This window comes from Gymnoscopelus braueri, assembly GCF_963280865.1.
Source record: "Gymnoscopelus braueri genome assembly, chromosome: 13".
Lineage (NCBI taxonomy): Eukaryota > Metazoa > Chordata > Actinopteri > Myctophiformes > Myctophidae > Gymnoscopelus > Gymnoscopelus braueri.
In genome coordinates this window covers 19,204,258-19,223,494 of record NC_137615.1, presented here as the reverse complement: position 1 = coordinate 19,223,494, position 19,237 = coordinate 19,204,258, and the positions used below count along the sequence as shown (strand labels likewise).

Sequence of the window (19,237 nt, the reverse complement as noted above, 5' to 3'; positions counted from 1 at the left end):
TTTCTGTGTGTGTATTAACCAACTTTGTGGCCTCAGAGCACTCTCTTGAAAGTGTTTCAACGTTTGCTACAGAAGAAAATGCGCCACTCGATGGACAATTCAAAAGGCTTGATAAACAGTATGGCTTATGATGACTGAACTCTGGAATTATGTACTTGGTCCAGTACAGTGTCAGTGTAACAATAGTATATCATCTGCTGCACCACAACCAAAAACGTACTTCCATGTAGATCAACTCCGGGGGCAAAGCATTGGAGCAGTATTATTCATTAAACTCATATCTGGAAGAACGGGACACTTATGATATCGTTATTGAGTATTAGAAATGTCATATTTATCACCACAGGTTGACAAACTAGACATAATGTTCTGGACACTTTTATATTGTGTAAATATCCATAGAATCTCCACCTTCCGACTATTTACATAACTCAAGGTGTGTGTTTCTTTTGGTGTTACTGTGTGCCAGCATGAAGTCAACCCATTAAAACCTGGGAAAGCGTCATTTTAGATTTTATAGCGTTGGATATTCAAAAATAGCAGATCTACAAGTTCAAAGCGCATCACTTCGTGCCGCGCTGTGAGCGTGTACATCTGCTATTATTGAACATTTTTGAAAAAGCTTGAAACTTTGAAAACTTTTGAATAATTTACAATCTTGTCTTCTGGGGGTCCCTGGCACAAAACATTTTCAGATGGGGGGATTCACAGGCAAATATATATCAATTTAGGTGGTCCTTGGCACAAATACGTTTGAGAACTACTGATTTAGAGGGCATTTGTAGAATCGATCTCAGGTCTTAATGGGTTAACTGTACAGGAGCTTTAACCACCTAGAACCCTTAGTGAGGACATACCAGGTCCACTCCCTTTTTTCCCTCTACACCAAATCTCTCCACCAAAAATACCCGGTGGTTAATGCAAAATGCTGTGTTTACTCATCAAAATGTCCCCTGTGAAAACGGTCTATTCTACACAAGGACAGAAGACAATGAAGAAAAGCCATCATCATAGCAAAGATCTGGACTCAAGAAATACACAAACTACTCCCAGCCAGAGGAAGCTCTCATTTCAGCTTTCTGAACATATTGTACACTACAGCAGTGGTTCTCAAAGTGGGGTCTGGGGACCCCCAGGGGTCCTTGAGGAAATTAGCAAATATAGCATCAAAATCAGTTTAAATACTTTAACCCCATTATATGCTTTGGCTATTGGAAAATAGTGTTGCAATGCGTTGTGCACTTATAGATCTGCTAAACCACTGCACTACAGTACATGGAGACATTGTGGTCCAATGGCAGTGACATTCTCATGTTCCAAAATGCTTTGTCCAAGTAATCTTGGAAGTATTTGTGTGCTGCTCAGCATTTAAAGATACTCTTATCCAGATAAGTCTGTTCTGTTGGGCAGATCATGTCTTGGTCAAATATGATCAAGTGCATCAAAGTGCATGATATCAGAGGATATAATTATGGAATAATAGAACGGATGGCAGTCATTCATAATGAATACATACTTTGAAAGAATTAGGGTAGTTTTCAATCTAACATTTTAACCTGTATGCTGCACATTAGTATGAGTAGGCTATATGGACCCATGACTGCAGAAATCCACACTCTCTGAGTCTTCCATCACAACAGGTGATCTACTGCATTGGTGGTTCCAGGGGGTCCCCAACAAAAGTACTATTTTTTTTGGGGGGGGGGGTTCCAAGGGGTCCCCAGCTTAAGTAGTTAATATAGCATCACAATTAATTTAAACCACTTTTTAACCACTTTATTTATTTATGTTTATGTTAGCTATTCAAAAATAGCAGATCTACAAGCTCACAGCACACTTCGAGCCATGCTGTGAGCTTGCACATCTGCTATTTTTCAAAATATTAGAAAAATATCTAAAATGTGGACATTTTTGAATATTTTTTAATCTTCTCTTCTGGGGGTCCCCGACACAAAACCTTTTCAGATGGGGGTCCGCGTCCAAATACGTATCAATTTGGGGATCCTTGACATGGAAAAGTTTGAGAACCACTGCACTGCTGTGTGCAACAATTTGATTACAATTTGATAACACAATCATCAAAGTCTTTGTGAAAGTCTTTGTGAATGTGCATTATTTGCTTTGCGTTCATAGGGATATGTGTTATCTTGTCTCTGTAGGCTTTAAACATTGGCAAAACTGGTCAGTAATTTAATTTATAGACAAATTTACCTAACCCCAAGTCAAAATCTGCAAATGAGTATCTAAAAAAATAATAGTGTTCCTTTAAATAAAGAAAAAGTAAAACGAATGGGGAATTATCATCATGAGTGACGTCATATCGTTAGTTTAAATATTTATGGTCAGTTCTTGTAACGGCATTCATTCCTCACAAGTTTATAAAAGCGAGACATATGGGAGAAGAGGAGTCATTCATTCCCTGGACGCTGACCTGGGACAATCACAGCTGATATGATAATGAGCAACATGGTGCGTTTTAAGGAGGAGTGAAGAGCTTTTCATTGTCACTTCATCAATGTCCAGAACATCGTCACATAGGGAAGGAGAAAACATAAGGGAAGGAGAAGAAAGAGGTGGTCGTCAAATTCCTCTGGGCTTCGAAGATGCCGCATCCAGCAGCTTAAATGATCCAAAAGATTCACTTATATACGACTAAAACTACACTTGGACTGTTGGACAAACTTGGGAACTGCCTGGAGACTGATTATTTATTTGTTTTTGTCTTCTCCAGGCAACGCTTATTATCCTAATCAAAGTTTTCCTATACAGTCAGTAACCTGTGAAATAATGCTACTTACACACAGTTGATGCCTTTGGAGAACATATTCCTCTTATTCCCACTTGGATATTATTGCTGGACTCCAACCGCAGACAATAGGATCTGAGGAAGACTTGATGGAAAAACCATGCATGACTTTAATCCATGGAGACATGGCACACAGGTTCCTCTCAAGTCGAATCGTGCCGTCTTCAAATAGATTCAGCAAACGATTCGCCTTCATCTTCACACTGTCCTTGTCCTTCGCGTATCTTTGCTACAGTATTATTTGCTGTTGCAGCACAATCATGACAAACCAAGACTATGACGAGAGAACGATAAGGTGTCCGTCGAACAACAAGAACGCAGCAGGGAGCAAGAAACTTCTGCAGAAATCGAACGGTTGCGCTTCGGACATGAGGCTTGTTGCGCCCCGCGCGCAAACGGGACGCCAAACGGCGCCAAGTGCTTTACGCAACCAAAGCAAACACGCCGCCTCTTCCAGCAATCACTCGTGGGTCGCTTTGAACGAGTTCAAGTTGAATAACATGACTATTGCTGCACAAAAGTACGGGAATAAGAAACTTCCCAACGCGCTGATTGTCGGTGTGAAGAAGGGGGGAACCAGGGCTGTGCTGGAGTTTATCCGGATCCATCCGGACGTGCGCGCACTGGGGACGGAACCGCACTTTTTCGACAGAAACTATGACAGGGGGCTTGATTGGTACAGGTGAGGAAAAAGTCGTGGTTTGGAAATAATTATGCTGATGAACAACAGCTTTGTTGCTCTTTTTTGTGTCAGTGGCATTGGTCGAAAAAGCATTCACTTCACATCAATCAATACTGCAATATAGAAATACTCTGTGTTACAAGTAAAAGTCCGGAATTCAAAATGTAGGCTACTTGAGTAAAACTCCAAAAGTATTGGCAACACAATGTAGGCTACTTAAAAGTACCAAACTCATTATGCAGAAATTAGCAGAATGTCCCATTTCAAGTTTTCAAATGTATAAGAATATTTTGAAAATAGCTGATCTACAAGCTCACAGCGAGGCATTGTGAGCTTGTAGATCGGCTATTTTCAAATTGCCAAAAATGTATATAGGGCTGAAGTGGTTAATGTATTTTTTGTAATGTAATAATAATTAACAAATAATTATAATACAATCTTTCAAATAATTGTAGTGGAGTAAACGTACAATATGTGCCTCTGAGATGTAGTGGAGTAGAAGTAAAAGTATTGGAAATTGGAAATACTCAAGTAAAGTGCAAACCTCAAAATTGTACTTAAGTGCAGTACTTGAGTACATGTACTTAGTTACTTTACACCACTGGTCAGTAATGTGTGAGATGTTTTGTAGATTTTTTTATCTGACAGGCTTGATTGCATGGTCATGGGTTCAGGTTTTTAGTTAGATTCATTTTCTTATCCTATTTATTTAGCAGGAAATGTAATGCATAAGAACTAACTCATGCGATTATATTCATTACATGGGGCACTATTAGTGTGCTACTAGTCATTGGAAAATGTATTGGGTGTGAAACACACTTATACAGTCCATCTACAGTGTAATGGGCTACACTGTAATTAAACACTGACTAGAATTACTGGCAGGAGCCTGTGCATTAATTGAGGGTGTCATGGGTGCAATGTCACAGATGGATGCTTTAAAATGTACACACACACACACACACACACACACACACACACACACACACACACAGAGGCTATAACTTCACCAGTTTGATTCCACCTGTTATGGATTCATTCATAGATCAGCACAATGAAGCTGCCTCTGTGCCAGATGACCTACAGAATTGCCGAGGTAGATCAATAGTGTGAAGCTGGCAGTCGTAACTACTGTACAAAATTATGCAAACTCTGAAACCTTGCGCCGGTCCAATATTTGTCATTATTTTCTGTAGTTTAACTCGGTTTATGATAAGAAATTGATTTGTTAAAAATGTCATTTAGCCTGTCTTTTGTGCTTGTCCATTGTGCTGTACACAGTGATTAGAGTTGGGGTTAAAAGGATTGGAAGGATATTATCGAATTAGAATCTTAATTTTGAATGAGTTTCACACACAGTATTTAATTTTAGGATTAAGAAGATTAGGGTGCATCCATTCAGCTTCCACACAGATATCAGCAAGCATCGCCACAGCATTCCTCTGCAGGTTATCAAGTCCCAGAGATAGCTATACTGTGCAACAACACACGCATTACACCCAGTTATACACAACAGATGACACAACATGCTTGATGATTGATCTTGCACGATTTGTTCTAATTCTTTCAACTCATATCTTTTCTTCTGGGGGTCCCTGGAACAAAATATTTTGAGATGGCGGTCGGCGGCCAAATACATATCATTTTGGGGGTCCTTGACCTGAAAAAGTTTGAGAACCACTGACATAGAAACATAACTTTTACTGATAACTGTTAGGATTTAGAGGACATTTTGTTGAAACTGCCTCAGGTCTTAATGGGTTAAGTCAACACATTCTCACACCTGTTGTGTCGGACGAGGGACGAGTCTGACAACTAGGGATAGATTTGACCTTACGTCAGTGTTAATGTTGTTGACTAAGACTAAAAGACTAAAAGACTTAGAGACTAAGATTTTGATATTTAGTCGACTAAGACTTGACTAAGACGCAATGCGATGCCTCGTCACATTGCATTCTGACGAGGATGTGATGATTTACCATTCTCTATCGGTATGAAACGCAAACAGGGCTGAGTCAGCAGAAGCATAATTCGTACCACTCGCCAAGGCCATTCGCTTGCTCAGGGGTGCCTCCCAGGTCTCAAGTCCGCTTCTGACAGCGTACCTGCCTTGTTTTAAATGTTTCTTTTGCAGAGGCATCAACCTAATACAAGATGGGAGTTCATCCAATGTATCCGAAAATGATGTGACAAGCGCGTTAACCCATGGTCAGATGTAGCCCCAACTCATCTCTAGACAGTAACGGAATTCTGGATGAGAGAACATATTAGAGTCGCCAAATCATGCTGATGAAAATGTTCTTAGATTGGGGTCCCAGAGATTATTATTAATAATAATAATATCAAATCGAGTCTGTTGTCTAATGCATATCAATTTGGGGGGCCTTTCATTAAAAAGGTTTAGAAACACTGCATGACTCACTGCATGACTCACTCCTCGGAGCACAGGTCTCCGCCAGGTCAGGTAGGTTATTTTGGCTTCCTGGTGGCGCTATAATAGGCCAATGTGAAAAGGGTGCCATTTATTCCTAGGTCGTTCACGGCAATCAGACACTGCATGCATGATTTGAGGCATTTTGTTCTAAAAATGTGTTTTGCTAAATTTGACCTGCTGGTGGCGCTATAACAGGCCAATGTTAAAAGGGATGGAATATGAAAAATCAAACAGATCCGTCTTGATCACATGACTATAGAGATCATGTGTACCGATTTGCGTGAAATTTGGATCAAATCTGAAGGCTTAATATCAAAAAATGTGTTTTACATAAGTCTGCCTCCTGGTGGCGCTATAAAAGGCAAATGTGAAAAATGCAGGGCAAAGGTTTTTCCTTGGCCTCTAGAGAGTGTGCATACAAAGTTTTACACTGATCGGTGCAGTTATAGGTAAAAACACGAATCGGCCTGTTACAGCGCCACCATGAGGCTGATTTGACATTTTCAAATGGCATTTCTTCCTCGGCCTAATGGGAATGTGTGTGCACATTTTCACGGAAATTGCATGCTGTGTTCATGATTTGAGGCATTTTGTTCGAAACGGAGTACTCTTGCAAACTTTGAAAGCCAATTTTTGCCAATCAGGATGGAATATGAAAAATCTGAAATGAGCCATTTCTTTTAATGACTATAGAGATACTGTGTACCGATTTGCAGGATTTTTGGCCAAAATCTGTAGGAGTACTGTCCAAAAATGTGTTTTGCACAAATTGGCCTCCTGGTGGTGCTATAAAAGTCCCATGTGAAAAAATTGGAGCAGAGGTTCTGCTCTGGCATCCAGGGAGTGTGTGTGCACAGTTTCGCTGCGATCAAGCCAACGGTGCCAGAGATTAGCTGTCCACAAAATGACAGAATGACACACGGACACACGGACGGACGGACGGACAGGGGGTAAAACATACTCTCTCGCCATGCCTTTCGGCCTGGCGGAGACAATAAACAGTCATGACCTATTAGAACATTTTTGGTGTAATGGTTTCATTTTACTGTTGAGACCATTTCTCAAGACTGTGTAGGTGTGTCAGATCATGCACAGTAAATGGTAAATGGTGCATTTATAATGGCGCCTTTATCCAAAGCACTTTACAATGTGCATTACATTCGCCCATTCACACACGTTCACAGTGACGGCAGAGGCAACCATGTGAGGCACCTGCTCATTGGGAGCAGGTTAGTGATTGACGTTTTGATTGACATCTCCCTCATTCTGATTGATAGCTCCCTGGCTCTGCCAATGTCAGAACAATGTCCATTTCTCACTACCAAGAACAGAAATAACAGATTTGCGTCCTTGGAAAGAATGTTCTCATCAAGTTAACCCATTAAAACCGGGAACGCATCTGTGTAACCATTTAAACCATTATTTTATACTTTGGCTATTCAAAAATAGCAGATATACAAGCTCATAGCGCTATGAGCTTGTAGATCTGCTATTTTAGAAAAATCTTGAAAATGTTTGCAAATCTTTTAATATATATATTCTTTTTAAAGCAAACCTTTTTAACTCGAGTCTTTGCTTTTGAGGGTCCCTGGAACAAAATATTTTGAGATGGGGGGGGGGTCTGGGACCAAATACATATAATTTTGGGTGGTCCTTGACATGAAAAAGTTTGAGCACAACTGATATAGCAACATAGGTTTATGACATTTGTAGAATCGGCCTTAATGGGTTAACATGGGAAGAACATTCTCTCAAGTTCGTGAAACCAGAGAATGCATCTTTCTAATTTGAGATAGACTGTACTTGGGGGTCACGTGGTCACCTCGGCAGCTTGCTGCTGAGACGAGTACAGTTATTGAGAAACCCCATGTCACTCTCAACCATCATACAGCAATCGATCCTTATTTTTTAACACACCCAAGAGAGCCAATTTCATTCAAAACTAGAATTGTTTAAAAGCTGTCCAAGCAGAACTACACCCAGTTCGAAAATCCAATATCAAAACTTGACATTGTGCGTGTGCTTGTGTGTGCGTGTGCGTGTGTGTGTGTGTGTGTATGTTTCCATAAGTACCGAACAGCATGTGCCTTTTCAAGTACAGGAGAATAATACATGTATTTGTGAACGTTCAGAGAGCTGTTGACAATGTGAATGTTACGTAATATACAGTAGCTGTCCTCTTGGTATACAGACTGTTTGGGATTGCAAGTATAGTGCTCTGTCGTCTGTCATTCCCTTCTGTGATGCTTTCCACAACCTTCAAAGTATAACACAGCTCACTTGTAATTAGAGTACAAGGTTTGACCCAAAATATTGTAGCATAAAGCAATTCAGGCACCAATGGTGCCCTATAGTGACCATGGGACCACCATAATAAACTTGATTCTAAAATGACCATTGGATGCTTGGACACTGCAGGTGGAAAGCTCCTTTACAAAAAAGAAATAAAAAAATCAGTAGCCTCCTAAGAATGTTGACCATCATGTTGTGTGTGTTGCTGTGACCAAATACTATGACAGCATTCGTGCCTTTCAGTGGTGGGAGCACGCACGACACACGTACCTGTACACACGCACAAAAAAAGACAAAAAGTCATCCGGCCCGTGACCTAAAATCAGTTTGACATCCCTGTTCTACATCAATGGCTCTTTTTCAAAGCAGCATTTTTGTTATTCGCTGAGTTACAGATTTTTCGATTTGCTGAGTAACCGAGTGAGATTCATTGCTCTGTACAAGTCCTTCAGTGGGCAAAGCAATAATCTGCCGCAATGATTACTGGAGTGTATATCTATTTGGATTGACTGTCAAATTCGGTGTAGAAGCTGGCATTGTGTGTGCATATAATGTGTGTGTTGTTTCTATCTATCTGCCTGTCCCACCGTTTCCTTTTAAATTACATCTTATTTTGTCCGAATAAGACACGCAATGTTGAAAAGCCAGGTTTACAGATCAAGTGAATCATTTCATAGAAAAAAAAGATCAATAATCGTTAATCTTTTTTTACGTTTTACGTTCTCTTTGACTCACCCAGAAGCCACATCTACCCAGTCAGAAACATACAGTATATCCAGACAAACAATTAACGATTTTCAAGAGCCCCATTGTACAGTCCACGTTATTACCGCTTGAATGAGCCAGACCAGTGTGACAAAAAAAAAAAGAAGAAGAGAAATGGTGCAGTGTTCATTACTGTGCCACCGGAGCAGAACACAGATGTGGCCTCATTTAGATTGTGTCAGGGTTTTCACATAACTATACAGGGTCTGATCAGAATTAACTGCCACGCAGCAAAGTTCTCAGCATAAATTTACAATCTTGGAGTTATAGCGGCACTATGTAACTTTTCTTTATGAATAAAATTTAATTTTGGCCAATCTGTATAATGGTAGAGTATACTGTATGTTAATACTATAACTTATACAATTGGGGTGGTTATGTTTTGTCTCCCTGCTCTTCTATTGAGACATTTAGATTGTGTCAAAGGTCATGTCTCACCTAGACACAGGATATCACTCGAAGTTTGACCTGATGGTCAAGATTCAATTTATCCCCTGAGCAAGCAGGCAGGCTCTATTAGCTCAATGGTAAAAAATGTCAGCACTTGCGCTGGAAACCGGGTTCAAATCCGGGATAGAAGAGGAAAGTTACATAAAACTAACAATGAACTAAGGCTGAGAATTTAATTTAATTTCCTTGTACAGTACCTCTCTTACGCAATAGAATCCTCGGTGTTGGTTTATCCATTTGTAACCGAGAGAGTGTACGAATGTGGTTACATTTGTACATTTTACAGTGTAGTACGTTTTTCTATCCGTTTTCCACCGGACCATGAAGATCAAACAAAACACATCACCATGCACCATCAAGACTTGAAAGGGCATCCCAGCTCTATTGATTGTACAGGAGTCAGAAGCACTTGCAGTGGAGCCTGTGAGATGTGTTGAAACTTTATGAGCAGCGGCTGCAGCTAAGAATATTCCTGGTTCACCATTAATTGGCTCTGGGAGGCAGGGAGGTATGAAACACGATCATCTCAAAGGTTGATGAGGACAGGAAGTTGGATGGTGCTCATTTAACTCGGAAAACCACCCGTTTCTACAGTGAGGGGTGGCCAGGCGTGTGTATTATTAATGAGCAGACTTCATGGCAGTATAGCTTGGTGACATCTAATGGGCAGAATTAATAACAAAAAGCTACCTTTCAGGAAAGGTCCCCCAGTGAGGCCAGTCCAAGATACAAAAAGATGATCATACTTACGTTGAATAAATCAGTGTATTGACTAGTGTCTAGTGTGAGTAAAACAATCTTTATAGTATTCTACATGCCTATAAAATAAAGATATATCCGGCAAGTAATAAAGTGGTGTGATCCATCCTGTTCAATATGATGAAATTTCAAGTACCAACTACAATTGTGCTATTTGGCTTCATATGAAAGACTAACTGTGGTTAGTGGTTTGTAATGGCTGTGGTTCTGTCAGGCCAACACTGATATATGGTCATTACACAGTATAATCCTGAGCGCTCATTTAACTCAGAGTGCACAAATGGTCCCCAAATGTGTCAATCTGAACACTTGTAAAACATGTACTTTGTCTTAGATACTGACAAAACAATATACCCACAGAGACATATCTTGTGTCCCAATTCCATACTAAATACTCTAACCATGTTTTGAGTAGTGTGTTCATTCTGGAAAAAATACAAAATACAGCATTCTTAAAAGTGCCTGATGTACTGTTGACTAAAATCACAGGAAAATTATTCAAGGCTGGAAAAAGTCAATTAATCAACTCACGTCTTCTTGATGAAAACAAAGGTTAATCATTTCTTTATCATCATTCCTTCCTGATCTAATGAAAATCTGCTCATCTGTTTAGATACTTTGCTAACAAACAATCAACCAGACAGGAACAATTACAATACACTGCCATGCATAATTGCTGCGGGAATGATAACTAGAAAGATTGCATGCACTAGAGTCCATTATTCCCTTCAATGCCATGTTGTCAAAATGTATGTCATTTCCACTTGGAATTGTGACAGAGTCTGTCATTTTGACCAAAACATTTTTGTGATCTTGACCTTTAATCTTTTTGACCCCAAAGTTAATCATCCCTTCGGGGTAACCTATACTGATCCTTCCCACCAAATTTCATGAAAACTTGCCCACCCATTCTAAAGTTATTTTGCAGTCAGACAGACAAAATGGGGTGAAAACATAATCCTATTTCAACCCCATTGGCAGAGGTAATTATTCTTCATAGATTAGTACGTCAATGCAAATACAACTGTATACAATCTATATCGGTTTTGAAATATTGTAGACTGGGAAATATTGTGCAGTTGTTATTCATTATACGTTAGCTTTCTGGAGGTAAACAGTAAAGAACATTATAGAGTATGCCAGAAAAAGCGAGTTAGCAGGACTGTTTTAGATTGGTTTCTGAAACAACCCACTTAATATCAGCTTACTGTAGCTACACTGCAAGGTATGCTGTACACATACATATTGGAGGTGAAAAATTTATGTCACGTCAGATTTAAGGGATGCAGGGGCTGCGCGTGCTCTGAGGGCAACGAGTTGCCCATATCTGGTTCTAGACTGTCATACTCAATGAATACAAGGTTGCATACAATTTCCCCCCCATCTAAAAAGTAATTTCCGAAGTATTATAGGATTTTGAGACATCTTCATACAGGTTGCCACCCAGATGATACTGTATCTCATTATCCATTGCTTGTTTCTGCCATTTCCTGCAACCTTGCAAAAAAAAAGCAGGGACTACAGTATAAACATGTACCAGAGAGTTATAAAGAAAATGTATGAGCCCAGAAGAGGTTTTATGGGTCTTTAGGTGAAACCACCAACCCAGCAGCTGTTAATTAATCTGAATCATTTATGTAAGCAATTAACTGAAACCTTCACCTGAGAATGTGTATGTTTCTTGGCAAGGATTTCAGAGGCATCCCTCGGTGTCTTCATTTTGGCATCGTTGGGCAGTTTCCTAAACCACGCGACACTTTGGCAGCACTTTATTCAGCTCAGTCAATCAAACGTTATTGCTCAAGAAGAGGTCCCAGGGGTGCCTGGTGGCTCAGACAGTTGGTGCACAGACCACACTCGTTACTATCGGGCAGAAACCTTGTATCTCCGTATTTCAACTTTTTATGTTTTTTCATACATTAATGCCCTACTTTGTCATACAAGAGTGTCACACAAAAGTAGCGAAAATAGCCGATCTACAAGTTCACAGCGCCTCACGATGCGACACGCTGTGAGCTTGTAGCTCGACTATTTTCACTACCTCTGAAACAATTTGAAATTTGAAGTGAAAGTCGTTAAGTGTGTCTGTGGGTTTTTTACAAATATTGAACCAATGAAAAATATTACCAGGAGTTTGTGACTAGATACTAACTACATTGGATCTAGTCACTAGATCCAATGTAGTTAGTATCTACACTAGATTCTAGTAGAACACAGGCTATTTTAGCCATTTCCTGTAAATTAATGGTTTTGGACATACACGGTTTACACCTGACAGCGAGGGCCTGGCTTCAAATCAGACCCTTCTTGACTTGCATGTGTCTCCTCTCTTTCTGTCCTTGGTTTCCTGTCTCTCGACACTGACATATCTGAAATAAAGCATAAAATTCCAAAAAGTAATATAAAAAAGATCAAGTGTCCCCTGCAGTATGTCCTTTGCAGAAAAATACATTGATTATTCTTACAAGAGACTAGTTCAAATGACATTGAAAAAGACGATCTATTTTATTCAATAATTGTGCTTCAGCATAGAGCATTAACATGTTTTCATTCTGATATTTGTCCTTAAAGCATACCCTAAATCATAACCAAATAGATTCCCTTCACTTCACACTTGTTTCTCACACACCGTTATTTCTTTCTTTATGGTTATTGTTTTTATCACTTTACTTTGAGTTTGTACAAGTAGTGCTTTTTTCCATTTTTCTTTGTGTTTGTAAATTCTCAAAGATGTTTCGTTGTGTCTAACTCACCTATGTATATGATTTCTTTGAGTTAATCAGAAGAGGTATGTGAGAGGTCTGTGAAAAGTTAATCTCCGGCACCGTTGGCCCGGTCGCTGCGAAACTGTGCACACACACTCCCTGGATGCCAAAGCCGAACCTCTTTGGCCTGTTATAGCGCCACCAGGAGGCCGATTTTTGCGAAATTTTTTTTTTATATTACTCCCATAGATTTTGTCCAAACATCACGCAAATCGGTACACAGTATCTCTATAGTCATGTGATCAACACGGATCTGTCAGATTTTCCATATTCCATCCTGATTAGCTAAGATTGTCTTCCAAAGTTTGCAGGAGTGCTCCGTTTTGAACAAAATGCCTCAAATAATGAACGCAGCATGCAATTTCTGTGAAATTTTGCACGCACATTCCCACTAGGCCGAGGAAGAAATGCCACTTGAATTTTATTTTTCTTCAAATCAGCCTCATGGTGGTGCTATAACAGGCCGATTCGCGTTTTTACCTATACTGTAACTGCACCGATCTGTGTGAAACTTTGCACGCACACTCCCTCGAGGGCGAGGCCAAGGAAAAACCTTTGTCCTGCATTTTTCCCATCTGCTTTTTAGAGCGCCACCAAGAGGCAGAGTTTTGTAAAACAATTTTTTTAACATTACTCCATTAGATTCTGTCCAAAAATCACGCAAATCAGTACACAGTATCTCTATAAGATGACCTTTTTCGCAAGATTGTATCCAAAAAGTAAAGGTAGCTCCTACAGATGTTTGCAAAATAGTCGGAAAGTTAAATGGGGTTGAAACAACCGTTTAAATGGCATATTTATTCAGCCTGTGCCATGTTTTCCCATTGTAGCCAAATCGGGTGCAGTACCTGCCATCGGGGAGTCCACCCGGGTTGAACGGGTTGAACAGGTCAAACTGTAACTGTTATAGACTGTGTTGTGAACAGTGGTGGAAAGTAACTAAGTACATTTACTTGAGTACCGTACTTAAGTAAAATTGAGGTATTTGTACTTTACTTGAGTATTTCCAATTTCCAATACTTTTACTTCTACTCCACTACATCTCTGAGGCAAATATTGTACTTTTTACTCCACTACAATTATTTGAAAACTTTAGTTACTAGTTACTTTTCAGATATACATTATGATATAATGAAACAAACATTAACCACTTTAACCTCGGCTATTTGACAATAGCCGATCTGCAAGCTCACAACGCGTCGCATCGCGCCGCGTTGTGAGCTTGTAGATCTGCTATTTTCAAATATTTAGTACTTTTACTTTTGGTGCTTTAAGTATATTTTGATGCCAATACTTTTGTACTTTTACTGAAGTAAATTTTTAATTCTGGACTTTTACTTGTAACAGAGTATTTTTATATTGCAGTATTGGTACTTTTACTTAAGTAGAGAATTTGAGTACTTTTTCCACCACTGGTTGTGAACAGGATAGGCTTCATTATTAGTCCCTGTCATTTTACCTATCAGTGCAGTGAAAAGACAAATTTGATCTATCAGTGCAGAAACACTCCACATTGTGATTGATAGTTTCTAAATTAAATTCCAATCAGAAGAGCCGTTATCCTGCGAATCCTCGGATTCATAAAACCCCTTAATTAGAAACTGTGTGTCTTCAGAAGCCTTTTAATGTTTGATTACAGGAAGAGAGGGATAGGAACATCACACTGTGATCACACATTCAAAATTGCCTTATTGCAGATGAAACAGAAGTGACACATAGTTAAGCCTGATTTATACTTAGTCGTACTATGGTGTTGCGCACCGTAAATAGGAGTTCCACAAGCTCACATGCGATGCGTTGTTTGTGAGCTTGCAGATCTTGAAACTGGAAAGTGTTGCTACAGTATTCAGTATTGCAGCTTCTGATACTTTAATTTCTAAGAAAAATAAATGTTTAAGGCTGATAAATTTGCTCTGTTATGGCTTTTTCACAGTCATTATAAGTGTTGTTCTGTTCTCAGGAGTGTGTGGTTATGTAACATTGTCAGACAGACTCTGAAGTGTCTGCGTCTCTGAGCAACACACATGCCTGTTTACCATTTCAACTAGTCAACTGGCAATAAAAATAAGTGTGTTGTTAGACTTGATGCCAAAAGACTAGCCTGCCTAAGCTCTAGTCCAGGCTCCATCACTCTCTTATGCCACTGTCACCCCTGGACACATGCAATCTGAGTTTCCAGTTTTATTCTGTTTATTCACTCTAAAATGACATCTATTCCAACTATATTATCCTGACTTTCTATGAGGAACTGCTTTCTTTAATGGGGCACGTCTGCCATTTCTGAATTATGCATATAGAGGAATAAAATGACACTAATAATTAGAGATTGTCAATAACAATAGTTTCTTCTCTGACTTATGTTGTAGTTTTGATTACTACATTACCTGTTAATGGTACAGAGTAAGTAAAAGAGAAATAATTTGCAGACATAGATATTTTGCTTGATAAAAGTATCTCATCTTATGGATCAGAAAGTGCCATTAATGTATTAAGTGGTGCTGTGAACCATTCATTGGACTTTGACTGTTAGCCACTGGTTAACATTCTTGTATGTTTTTAAGCTAGAAAGAACAGGACCCATTTGAAATATTTGGATCCACCACATGCAACTCAGTCCATTATCCCAAAGTGATTAAAATGTCAAAGCCAAACCTGTAATGTATTCTGACTCTAGTTTCACCCGAAAACGATTGCAGTGTAAATTACGAAAATGAATTTAGTTGGTGAGAAAGACATCATCAATCTTCTACAATTGTGATTTGTGACATTAAATAACCACTTAATCAAGGTATGTGCGCGCGCGTGTGTGCGTGCATGCGTGCGTGTGTGTGTGCGTCCGAGTGTGTGTGTGAGTGCGTCTGAGTGTGTGCGTGTATGCATATGTTTGTGCATGTGTCCATGTCTTCACAAGACCTCTTGCTTGTGTCGTACAAATGTTATCTTTGATGAGGAGTTTGTGTTGAATTTTGTTTTCATTAATGCCAGTATAGAGAACTAGTGTTACTAGTTACTAGTGTTATATATTTAATAAGAGTTCGATTAAAGTGCTGAGAACAGGGCAGGGTGTTGTTGTGAATGACAAGGGATAGTACTTAGATGTCAAAATGTCAAAATGTAAAATTATATAAGAATCGTTTCATGAAAAGCTGCAGTTTAGGGACAGATGGTTAAAGGTGCAGTAAAGGATTTTTTTTAGTTAAAATAAGTGGTTTCTATAGTGTATTGCTGCTCTATTAGTGCCACCCTCCCCCCCCTCTTTAAAAACATTGCTTCCGGCGCCCTCCCCCCCCCCAAACTTCTCTGTACCGTCCCGTTGACAAACACTGAGAGTGTTTTTGTTCAGTAACAGGGTTCTCCCCGTCTCTCCAGATCTTTAGGAAACAGAAAATAAATGTTCACGTTGGGATACCAATTTTATCCAATCAGGACAGAGAACTCATACCAGTTACAGGATAAACAAGTAAAATTGGAGGTGATGAAACACTTATGAGCAAACAAAATTGGAATCGGAACAGTGTAAAATTGAAGCTGACGAACGTGTACTCTCTTCTAATTGATGAAAATTGGCAAATCCACCTGAAAATTAATGTTCTGTTAATCTGTTCATCAAAGAGCTGGAGAGATGGGGATACGGATACAATTGGCCCGTGCAGGGGGAGGGAAGCCGGATGGGGGAGGGTGATATTTGTCAAGGCACGTACTTCTACAGGCGTGTTGGGCGGGAGGAGTAGGACTAAGACTCTACATCCTCTCGGTGGGGGCTCCTCACTGGCAGGTGAGTCAGTAGGATACAACAGCAGTGACGACGCACAAATGTGTGTGGGGAGGAATTAATTAGCCTGGTAAACCCTCCCTCCGGAAATCTCATTTCCATTTGAATACAAATGAGATTTCTGGAGGGAGGGTTTACCAGGCTAGGAATTAATTGGCATAACGACTAAATAGGGGAGAAAAATGGGTAAAAAAAAAAAAACACAGATCTACAAGCTCTTGTAGAACTTCCGCTATTTTTGAAACATTTTGAAAGTGGTTGAATATTTTGACGACATTTTAAGGACACAGATTTACTCTCGTGGCACAAGATCTTTTCAAATGGTGGTCCGCAGCCAAATACATCTCAATTTGGGCATCCTTGAAATGAAAATGTCTGAGAACCACTGCTGTAGGCATCCATGTTTTAATCCATTTCCGTAGTGTCATGGCTAGTTCTGGACTATCATAAACTGTTTTCTTTCAGTGTGGCTCGATAAGTCTCAAAGGACAGAGAAAAAAAATGTGTGTGCATTGACAAGAAAATACAGATTGTTGATCACACAGCCAACAGCCAGCTTACATTCTGTTGCATCACCACCGTACTTTGTGGAATTTTTGTGTGTGTGTTGCAACGCTGCTTGCTTTAAAGGTCCATCTCATGAAAGATTCATGTTTTCCGGTGGCCCTGAAGCACCCAAGGTAACAGCTCAGGATTCATAAATAAAGCTAAATGGATCAATATTTCCAACACTTAAGAGCTACCTCATGACCACCTCTACCCCCTTAGAAAGGTTAGTTTCTAATCGAAGGCTTTCATCAGAAATAAAACGGAGATTGTAGCAATTAATCATTCTCAACTGCATGGGAACTTACTGGAAATCCACTAAATTATTCATAATTGCAGTGATGTGTTGAAACTCAGGCACTTAATTAACTATTGTGATCACAAAAGCAAAATATCACTATTGGAGTAGACGTCAAATGGGAACATTTGTATGAAGCCAACAGTTACTGTATTTTACTGTAAGATGAAGATGACTAAATACATGTTAGAAAAGGCTTAAGTTTCATTGGGTCATTAAAATCAATATGTCAGATGTTAATTAATCTATAACTAAGTAAATTCATGGTAAAAGGAAAAAAAGAAGAAAAAGAGCCACTAATGCCTTTAGATACGAAAGAATGTCATGCATGTTTCTGATTAAGCTTGTGCAACTCACCAGTCAAAATGGGAACACAGTTTTTTTTTTTTTTTTTTTAAACTAACCGGTCCGTTTTGGACATGTTTTCTACCCGACAGCGACAATATTATACTTATCTATTTGACAAGGTGTTTCAAACAAATTGCTGAAAGATTAATACTTGACAGTTTTAGGAATTTTACACTATCTCTACGCATTCTTATTTTTTAATAATTTCTAACAATCTCTTCTCTCTCTCTCTCTCTCTCTCTCTCTCTCTCTCTCTCTCTCTCTCTCTCTCTCTCTCTCTCTCTCTCTCTCTCTCTCTCTCTCTCTAATATATAGGTAATTGTGATTTATTACATGTCAGTGATTAAACTTCTCCTTGAGGTCTTCATCATAGTATCGCTATAAATAGTACCTGGATTGATCGTTTTTCCGTTCTCTGTCTCTCTCTGTCTCTCTCTCTCTCTCTGTCTAGGGGACTAATGCCACGGACTCTAGACAGTCAAATCACCTTAGAAAAGACTCCAAGCTACTTTGTCACCAGAGAGGCACCTAGACGCATCTCCAGCATGTCCCACGAGACCAAGCTGATTGTTGTGGTGCGTAACCCGGTCACTAGAGCCATCTCCGACTACACACAGACGCGGTCCAAGAAGCCCGACCTCCCTGCATTTGAGGAACTGGCCTTTAAGAACAGGAGTTCAGGCCTTGTTGACACTTCCTGGAACGCCATCCGGATCGGGATGTACATCCTGCACTTGGAGAACTGGCTTCAGTACTTCCGCCTCTCGCAGATGCACTTTGTGAGCGGAGAGCGGCTGATCACAGACCCGGCGGGGGAGCTGGCCCGCGTGCAAGACTTTTTGGGAATCAAGCGCATCATCACGGACAAGCACTTCTACTTCAACAGAACCAAAGGCTTCCCCTGCCTGAAGAAGCCAGAGAGCAGTGGTCAGCCACGCTGCCTCGGCAAGTCCAAGGGCAGGACTCACGTGCAGATGGACCAGGAGGTCATTGAGCAGCTGCGAGACTTTTACAGGCCTTTCAATGTCAAATTCTATGAGACAGTGGGGCATGACTTCAGGTGGGATTGAATACGTCGCATACTATATCACGATTGCTGCTTTGGTAAAGTCACTGGTTCTTTCATGGCCTGACACGATTAATGTCTGAATTCAAGTGACGCTACCGTCACAAGATGAACTGTCAGGGTGAGGTTATTGAGTTGTGTATAAATAGTGAAGCTTGTTCTGAACTAATCAATCAGTCGGACACACAATGTATCCTCATATGCTTAGTTTTCTCCGCCAGGCCAAAGGCCAGGGACTGTGTGTGTGTGTGTGT

At 39.9% G+C, this 19,237-nt stretch overlaps 1 protein-coding gene across 1 annotated transcript; it reads left to right on the top strand.

Annotated features, from left to right (window-relative positions):
• Nucleotides 1-2,931: 2,931 nt before the first annotated feature.
• Nucleotides 2,932-18,987, top strand: LOC308099288 (heparan sulfate glucosamine 3-O-sulfotransferase 2-like; the record flags this gene model as incomplete). The annotated part of the gene is made up of 2 exons (XM_080447995.1): nt 2,932-3,488; nt 18,369-18,987. 2 exons carry the CDS (start codon nt 2,932-2,934, stop codon nt 18,985-18,987), a joined length of 1,176 nt encoding a protein of 391 aa, XP_080304121.1.
• Nucleotides 18,988-19,237: the final 250 nt, after the last annotated feature.